The sequence below is a fragment of the Colletotrichum aenigma genome, assembly GCF_013390185.1.
Source record: "Colletotrichum aenigma strain Cg56 chromosome Unknown KSG_Cg56_contig01, whole genome shotgun sequence".
NCBI lineage: Eukaryota > Fungi > Ascomycota > Sordariomycetes > Glomerellales > Glomerellaceae > Colletotrichum > Colletotrichum aenigma.
The window spans coordinates 5,693,228-5,702,311 of record NW_023500907.1 but is presented as its reverse complement, the minus strand read 5'-3'; the positions used below and the strand labels follow the sequence as shown (position 1 = coordinate 5,702,311).

The 9,084-nt window shown below is 53.4% G+C and overlaps 2 protein-coding genes across 2 annotated transcripts; one reads left to right on the top strand and one right to left on the bottom strand.

Annotated features, from left to right (window-relative positions):
- Nucleotides 1-3,411: 3,411 nt before the first annotated feature.
- BEA2 (Ketoisovalerate reductase BEA2) lies at nt 3,412-4,710 on the bottom strand (the record flags this gene model as incomplete). Its single annotated transcript, XM_037316766.1, has 1 exon — nt 3,412-4,710. One exon carries the CDS (start codon nt 4,708-4,710, stop codon nt 3,412-3,414), a length of 1,299 nt encoding a protein of 432 aa, XP_037185548.1.
- Nucleotides 4,711-5,491: 781 nt separating this feature from the next.
- Nucleotides 5,492-8,975, top strand: RAD26 (DNA repair and recombination protein RAD26; the record flags this gene model as incomplete). Its single annotated transcript, XM_037316765.1, has 2 exons — nt 5,492-6,749; nt 6,802-8,975. The coding sequence occupies 2 exons, from the start codon at nt 5,492-5,494 to the stop codon at nt 8,973-8,975; spliced, it is 3,432 nt and encodes a 1,143-aa protein (XP_037184862.1).
- Nucleotides 8,976-9,084: the final 109 nt, after the last annotated feature.

Here is a 9,084-nt window from a genome sequence, read left to right as displayed (position 1 = left end):
TAGCCCGTCATCTCCCAGGCGCGGCGGCGGCAGCGAGCAAACCCCAGCCACCTGCGCCGAAAAGCCAAAGCCTGTGCCTGCTTGCCAGCAGAAAAGGAGCGGTCAACCACTCGGAAAAGTTGTCGTACGCGTGGTTCCCACAGGGTGCCATCCTCTGCTGTCTCCCCAACAAGCAGATCGCTGTGATATGCGGTGCATGCACGCGAGGGCGTCGTGAGTCGCGTCTTGTGGTGACAGTGACATGACGGGTTAGCCTGGCTGAAAGAAGTTCCCGCGTGCTACCCTATGCGAGGTGATACTGATCACTGCATCGGGGCGCCGGGCTCGAACCTGAGAGCGTGCGAGAGTGCGCCCTAAGGAGGTAAGACCAGCCGTGGTAGGTTCAGTCATCGGGACTCGGCTCCATAAACGCATGGTAACATCCATCCATCCACCCAAATGCTCTCTCTCCCCCTCCTTTTCAGTAGTGGTGTTCACTGTCAACGCCGGGACTCTGAGTAAATCGCGTTTAAGCTTCAAGATACGTGCAAACCGGAGGCCGCCTTCCGGATGTGGGGGACCAGCATACAAGATGTCTTTCCAGCACCACGGTACAGAAACTTCGACCCTTCCAAGGTCTAGAGTCAAAGTCGAGTACTCTTCGATCTAGATGCATAAGCTTTGTTGACCGTGACCTCGTTTAGCCACAAGATGAGGCGCAAGAAACGCGTCGCATGGCGCAGATCAGGCAGGCCAAAACAAGAGGGCCAACAGAGGAGTGGTGGACGTGACGTACGGGAATCGCCGTTTGTCTCATGCGAGGAGTTCGAAATAAATTGGGAGAAAAGCTTTTTTTCGTTTTCTGTTCCTGGCCCATGAAGCTGCGCGAAATGGTCCCCTCGCCAGCTCGCAATCTGATCGGACGAATGTCAATACATAGTTCGCGAACTTCATGCTGAACTGGCAAAAGCCTTCGCATGATACGCCAAACGTGAAACCTATGGTGTGCGATTGATAATGGGTGATTGTGTGTGAACTGCCGGGCCAGACGGTGAGGCGACTCGGTTGCGGAGCCGGGGGATGCTTGACCGACGTCAGACTAGGGATCGTCCCGTTTTAGTGGTCAAGGAACCGTTATCATCATATTTGCACCGCTTCGCCCCATGGTTCAGGCCAGGCAAAGCTGTGAGCGTGCCAATCCATACGAGATTTTACGGCAACGACGACCGCAGAAATATCTCGAAGCTCTCAGCCGCCGCAGTCGTTGTACACACCGGCCGGCTGCGGTTGAGCGCCATGACGAAGGCAGGACCCCGAAATCTGTACGGCAGGGAACCCATGGCCTGGGTGGTTTACCAGCCGACTCCTCCGTGCGCAAGTCCGGAAAGCTTGGATCAAGCGGCTCAGTGACGTGGTTGTAGCCGAGGACCCAGCCGACTCCGGGTGTACTCAGGGTTTCAGCAACCGATCGGAAGGCCTTCGGCCGTTGAGCAGGGTGGATGTTTACTCCCTGAAAATACTTGAGCGCACTGTTGGTTGCTAGAAAAACGTACGACCTGCCCATCGGCGGCGCTTGCGTGTGGGCGCGATGCGGGTCAGCTCTGCAATGTAACCACACAGCATCCTTTTCTTGAACTGGTCCAGGCCTTGGCCACGGCTTGGCTTGCCAACAAAAATTTGCTCGAGGAAACCGGATAATGGCAAGCGAGCTCTCAATTATTGTGGGATATTTGGCGGTGTTGTGCCTTGGACTTCGGTAAAGCGTAGAGCGTCCCTGATGTCTTCCAAATTGAAGTTGTTCGACGTCTCCACATCGGGCTGATGAGAACCCATCAGACAGGCATCGCCAAAAATCTCCGTCAAATATGCACCGGAGTTTTTTTCATCCCTGCCGGCCAATCGGAGAATTGACGCAGTAAGACAACTTGGATCCATTCAAATTGATGAAATTGGATCGCAGTTGTCGTTGGCGACTCCGCTGGTCTCTCTACAACACTGTCTTGTGCTTCGCTGATAAGTTTTCCTGAAGAGTGACTTATAAATGCAACCACAGAAACATCAAGACGCGAAGGTGGTGGCCCCTTGTTTGTGATCTTGTTGTCAATGTCCCCTGCTTGTAATTGATTGTTTCTTAAACGACCTGTCGTTCGCATGTCTGTCATGTATCAGTTGAAGAAGCAAGCTCCTTGGACCTTGCACAAGGTCCAAGGTCGCGCCGCTATAAGACAAATGGCGTGATTCTGAGCAAGATGGCTTCCAGATCCAGGGCGTCTTCAGATCGAGCTGCCAGTGGTTTTCGAACCGATGGCCTGCTGCTAGAGCTCCACATCTTGGGGCCGAATATGAAGTTTGATATGCACAGATATCAATGCATAGTCCGCGTGTTTGAGATGAAAAGCCGACGGCCGACCGCTTGGATTCATTTCAGTATTTCATTGATGCTGGACTAGATGTTCGATTTGTCCCGACTCTATCGATTCTGCTCTGCCAAGTACAAACCGAGAGCCATTAAGGAAAAGACCGATGTTTGCCATTAAACACTAATGTGTGATGAGAGCCAACGGAAATAATTCCAATGCCTCCAAAATGGCAACGTTTGTACATATAGCGACGTGTGGTAGCTCGCACAGTTTCTCTGTCAGTAAAGCTCCGTCGCCGTTGTCATCGACATTGGGTAAGCGGCGGGTGTCAATCTGTGGGAAACGAGGCGCTTTTTCAGGAATCAAGTTGCCGGCCCAAGTATTCCGGTGAATTTTGAAGGTACTTGTGCTGTTGGTGTAATAGTTGAAGGTGTTATGCCGGTATATCAAGTGCAATATGGTAACTATAACGTGGTCCGTTAAGGGGCGGGAGGTAAGCGAACGTGGCGAATGAGGAAAATCTCCCTCACTTGAACCAGCACCTCCCGTGAAGGTTGCAAAGACCAAGACAGCTGGTCACGATAGGCCTGTGGATGAGAAACGGCCACGTTAGAGCGACGGGAATGCCATGAGGCTGGGAGCAGAGGCGGCTCGCAGAGTAGGGCGGGGCGACGCTTTTGCTCCTGAGATCGCTCGTGAGCACTCGACCGGCTCAGAAGCACAAAGTCACCCCGCTCATGGAGTGGCCATTCTGCAGACACCCTGTCCCTGAACCCTACCGAACCTGAACCCTCCATCCGTAGAAGAACGCGGCAGGACCATCGCTGGGAGGCCACGATCGACTTCCCCTGAGTCGCAGCCATTGCTCAACAGCATGGTCATGCCTGGATTCAAAAGAGTGCGGGTCTTGATAGACACCATAAGGGGCCGGGTTAAGATCAACGGGAGCCCTGTGGATATGAAGAAACGTCGTGGCACACCTTGGCTGGAGCCAGAATAGGGGGTGCGGTTTGAGCTGCGAATTGCGAAGCCAGTGTCGAGAGTTTCCTCAGGCACTAAATAGCACAAGGGCTCACAAATGGGGGAAATGAGAACTGAGCGAAACCGTGTCCAGAACGACACCTTTCTTCACAAGATCGATCAGGATCTTGTGACTGGTGACATCCAAATTGTCTCCCAGGTATGCTGCCGTTTCGACAAGCCAGCCGTTGAACTCGTCGATTTCGGTCTGCTTTCCAGCTCGAACGTCTTGCAGCATTGAACTCGTATTCTCCCTGACTTTGTGACCGACTTCGTAGAGCATCCCCTTGAGTCGAGAATGAGAGAAGCGCTTCACGAGGTCCTCGGGGGAAACCGTTTTGTCTCTAAATACGTGGTCCCCATTGGGCGTCGCTTGCAAAATCGAAGTGGCGATGCTGTCGGCAACCAGAGCTCGGAGTACCCCGCTTGCTTCTTGTAGCAATCTGTCCATTAATTGTGCGACAATGTTACCCTCTTCCGCGAACAGCTTTCCATTCTTGCAACGGAGGATGGCGGTGAGCGGATTGATGATGGAATTGACCACCAGCTTCTCCAGTTGAAGGATCCAAAGATCATGTCGTGCAACAGAAGTTCCATTGAGATAGGGTGCTCGAACCAAAGCATCAGAGAGATAGGTCGCGCTTTCGGGAGATTTGGTACTCAAGAGGACTGGGCCAACCTTGACATCCGCCTCGGACGCGTGCACGCTTCTAAAGCGGCCTGCGGAAGCAACACCATGCGTTGTCACGCAAGCCAGCCAGTTGGGGGGTTGGGTTGGCTGGTCCTGCGAATAACGCTCCGAGTTGTAGGTAGTTCCGTGCGGTGGCCACATCTTGCACATGCCGTTTTGGACGAAAGCCACCGTGGAGTCGCCATTGAGATAACGACGGACGCGATCAACTTCCGGTAGAGCTTGAGCCGCCTTAGTGGTAACGATGAGATTGCGAATTTTCTGGCCATTGGCGACTTCGCGAGGTTGACGACCTGGCGGCGGTTCTTCGGACCACAACTCGACGTCGAATCCTGAATGCTTGTGGAACACACCGCCTCTGGTGAGTTCGAGGCCCGGTTCCTGTTGCCAGGAGAGCAGAAGTTCCTTTCTGTGCAAAACGAGCGTGATAGCAGGTGGGTTTGGCAGCGATACAAGCGAAGTAGCAAAAAGGATGCCGAGATTTCCCACACCAAGAACGTAGATCCGTGACTCGTCGGCCTGACGAACAAGCTCAGAGCTTGCGATCTTAGCCTGATTTGCAGAGAGGGTCGGATCCTCTATATCAGACGGTCTCCAGGCATAGAGCTTTGGCGCACTCTTGTTTGTGCTCAGAAGTGTCTGGAGCCATCCGGGGACCATTTTTGGAGTGTTGTGCAGGGCTCTGGAAAAGGACCGTGATGCTGCCCAAGGAGCTGTGAAGAGCAGATGCGTTGAGACTCTCCCGCCTATCATAACTGGGGAGGTGTTTTTGCAATACCCCGCCGATTGAAATCTGAAAGACTCTGGTGGGAGAGTCGTGAACAAAGTCCGGCGGGAACAGATGGTATGGCGTAGTCGACGATGGATGGAGGAAGATGCGGGTCTGTCTGATGTACAGTAGAAACTACTGTCATAGAAAGACGAATTCCTACTGTGCATCCACAGCTGCTGACCTAATAGTGTGGCTCGAGCTTAGAGAAAACTGCGACGGATGTGGCTACCTGTCGCTCGGGCAAGGATGCCGATCTAACTCCGATGAGCCAATCAAACCCGCCTTTGGGCAATTAAGATCCTTGCTCACATGACAACGCGCCCAGTTCGCTTCTGCCTTGCCGTGGCGTCATCGGTTTTTTGTGAAAGATCGATGAGAGTCACTGAAGCGAAAGATCGATGAGAGTCACTGAAGCGACGCGCCAGGCTCGCTCTTGCAGGCTGCATTGAGCAACTCACTCAGGAGGGCAGGTGATTTCCATCAGACAAGTCCATCGCGTCGGCTTTGCCCAACAGCGCCTCGACAGCCAGCAGGTATCCGCGCTTCGCGCCTGCTCCTAGAAATTCCCATCGCGAATGCGCCTGCCTCTCCTGATAGCAACAAGGGATCTCGTTGTCGACACATTCACCGAGAACACGTTGCATGATTTGAAGGTCGTTGACGCTCAACATGGCTCCCGAAAATGAGGATGTCGTCTCGAGCAACGGACTGGCCGGCGAAGAGGGCAACAGTATTGGTGATAACGCTTCTCATGACCTTCCGGCAACATCGGAGATGAAGGAAGAAGTCGACGAGGCCAGTTTTCTCCGGAACATTACAGCCGATATCAGAGATCAGGATGATCTGGAACGAGACATCACGGCACAGGCAAATGCCGCATTGATGGAAGCCGACGAAAAGAGGGACCAACAGCGTATTGAAAAGCTCGAGACCACAAGAGAAAGGCTTCAGAATCAAAGAGCGAAGGAGCGCCAGAATCTTGAGAAAGAGCGTCGCAACCCATACAAAACTCGGAAGATCCAGACCCAAATCGACAAGCTCGACAAAGAGATTGAGGATGTGAACAACGACATTTCCGATTTTCAGGCCCGCATAGAGAGGAGGCGCGAAGAAGCTGCAGCGGCAGTAGACGAATCGTCCAAGACCAAATCTAGAAGACTCCCTGGAGAGACGAATCGCGAGTATCTCGTCCGTACCGGCAAGATCACGCCCTTCGCGAATATTAGCGGTGATCGACCCCCTGGCTTCGAAGGCGAGCTTGCAGACGCTCTTGCGGAAGCTGAAGAGGATGCAGCGGAGAACGACTTTCAAAGCGATGACGAAGAGCCAAAGTCGCATCAGGTTCTGCGTATGCCGGGCTTTGCCGAAGAGCCCGAAGCGCCAACTGCTCCAGCAGCTGTTGAGAATGAATTCTCCCTTCGGCCAAGAAAGAAGCGCAAGGTGAAGCAAGAGGCCTCGGATGAGGAATTTGAGCCAGAGGCTGCCGCTGTATCGGAGGCAGAGAGCCAGTATGCTTCTGACACGAGCGAAGAGGAGGCTACTGGCCGCAAGCGACGAAAATGCCCATCGAAGAAGAAGGCCACAGGCGCTGCGGCCGATGATGGAAAGGTCGACTTGGCCGGCGTCGACGATGGCAATGAGTCCAATTACAAATCACGACTAGCAGATTGGGTGAAGAGGCGAAGCAGAGCCCGGCGGCGACGCGCCGAAGCTGATGGGGTTGAGCTGGTCGAAGATGATGAAGAAGAATGGTTCAAGCCGTCGCCTGACCATCCTGACCATGTCTTCGGTAACGGCTTGAAGTTGCCAGGCGACATCCACCCATCTCTATTTGCATACCAGAAGACTGGAGTTCACTGGCTCGCGGAGCTTTACGAACAAGGCGTAGGCGGCATCATCGGCGATGAGATGGGCTTGGGCAAGACAGGTAAGCTATGGAATGGCACTGTGACAAGATCTCGCTGCTAATCCTTTCAAAGTCCAAGCAATTGCCATGGTAGCAGCTCTACACTACAGCAAGAAGCTTGACAAGCCCGTCATCGTGGTTGTTCCTGCAACTGTTATGAAGCAGTGGGTAAACGAGTTTCACCGTTGGTGGCCTCCACTGAGGGTCTCCATCTTGCACTCTTCAGGCAGCGGCATGATGAATCAACATGAGGATGATTCTGATCTGGATGACGGTGGGGAAAGTACCAATCGTGTCGCTGCCCGGAGAATCGTCAATCGGGTTGTCAAGCACGGCCACGTGCTCGTAACCACATACGCCGGTCTGCAATCCTACAACGAAGAGCTTCTGCAGCACTCATGGGGCTATGCGATCCTTGATGAAGGCCACAAGATCAGAAACCCTAACGCTGAAATCACTGTTGCATGCAAGCACCTGAATACCGTGAACAGAGTCATTCTCTCCGGCACGCCAATCCAGAACAACCTGACTGAACTCTGGTCTCTCTTCGACTTCATCTTCCCAATGCGCCTAGGCACGCTGGTGAGCTTTCGGACGCAGTTCGAGCTCCCCATCAAACAGGGTGGCTATGCGAACGCAACCAACCTTCAGGTCATGACAGCTGAAAAATGCGCCACAACCTTGAAGGAAACCATCAGCCAGTACCTTTTGCAGCGTCTCAAGATCGACGTAGCATCGGATCTTCCAGAGAAGACAGAGCAGGTCTTATTCTGCAAGCTGACCCAGTCTCAGCTCACGGCGTACACTAGGTTTATAAGCTCTGACGCGGTTGGCGAGATCATGACGAGGAAACGGAAGGCTCTCTACGGGATCGACATTCTGCGGAAGATCTGCAACCATCCGGACCTACTTGATGATCGTCTGAAGAGGGATGCGAAGTATGACTGGGGAGACCCGGCAAAGTCAGGCAAGATGCAGATGGTGAACGAGCTTTTGCCAATGTGGAAGCGTTTCGGACATAAAACGCTGTTGTTCTCCCAGACCAAGTTGATGCTCAACATTCTTGAGAAGTTCATCCGCAGAATGGACGGCGTGAGCTACGTTCGCATGGACGGTGACACGCCCATCGAGCAGCGCCAGGCCTTGATTGACCGCTTCAACCACGATCCATCCATCGATGTTTTCCTATTGACAACGAGGACGGGAGGCTTGGGTATCAATCTCACGGGCGCAACACGCATCATCATTTACGATCCCGACTGGAATCCCTCCACCGACATGCAGGCTCGTGAGAGGGCTTGGCGACTAGGTCAAACAAAGCCAGTTGCTATCTACCGGTTGATGACATCGGGAACCATCGAGGAGAAGATCTACCACCGACAAATCTTCAAACAGTTCATGACCAACAAGGTCTTGAAGGACCCCAAACAGCGTGCCAACTTTGACTTATCTGACCTCTACGACCTCTTCAGTTTTGGCGACGCCGGCCATAGCATGGCAAGCGCCGACAGAAGCAAGATCTTCCAGGGAGCAGAGGTCAAGTTCAATAAAGAAGAGGCTCAAGTACAGCACGACAAACCGTCCAAGGATGCCGTGCCCATCTCGTCTGTAGGCAACGCGGATGACGCGGAAGTCAACACCGTCCGAAAGCTTTCTGGAGTTGTGGCAATGGAGGAGTACCACGAAGAGAAGGAGGTTCATGATGAGAAGCGCATGACAGAGAACCTATTCGCTCGGTCCGTGGAGAGCGCTTACGAACACGATCAGATCATGAACGGCAAGAAGCCGGTGCAGGCCGACAGGGCGATGAACGAGCACGAAGCCAGAAAGGTGGCCGCCCAGGCTGCAGCTCATCTCCGCCGAGCCGGCGAGGAAGCAAGAAACGTTCCCATCGGGACTGTCACCTGGACTGGTGAAGTTGGTGACGGAGGCCGTCCTGGCGCCCATCGCCGACGGGGTGGACCTAGTTCATCTGGCGTGATGAATAACCTAGCCGATCGACAGGGACTGAGCAAACCGAACAGCAACTTGAAGCAGAAGGACTTTATTCTTCTAATTCAGAGCTTCATCAAGCGCCACGGAGGCAAGGTCCCCAGCAAGATGTTGGTAGACCACTTCAACCCGTATTGTCAGACGGCGAAACAATCAGACGAATTCAAGTCTGCGCTCGACAAGATCGCCACCCTGAGCAAGAAAGGCACAGCCAGCACTGGCAGGGGTATGTGGTCGCTCAAGCCAGGATTTTAAGGGAAGTACGCAGATACGTTGATTAAGCCGCCAGAAAGGGGCAAACTTGGGTCAATTGCATTTTGAGCAGGAGTTGGGGTCAGCGTGGTAGACACAAATCAGAGCTTAG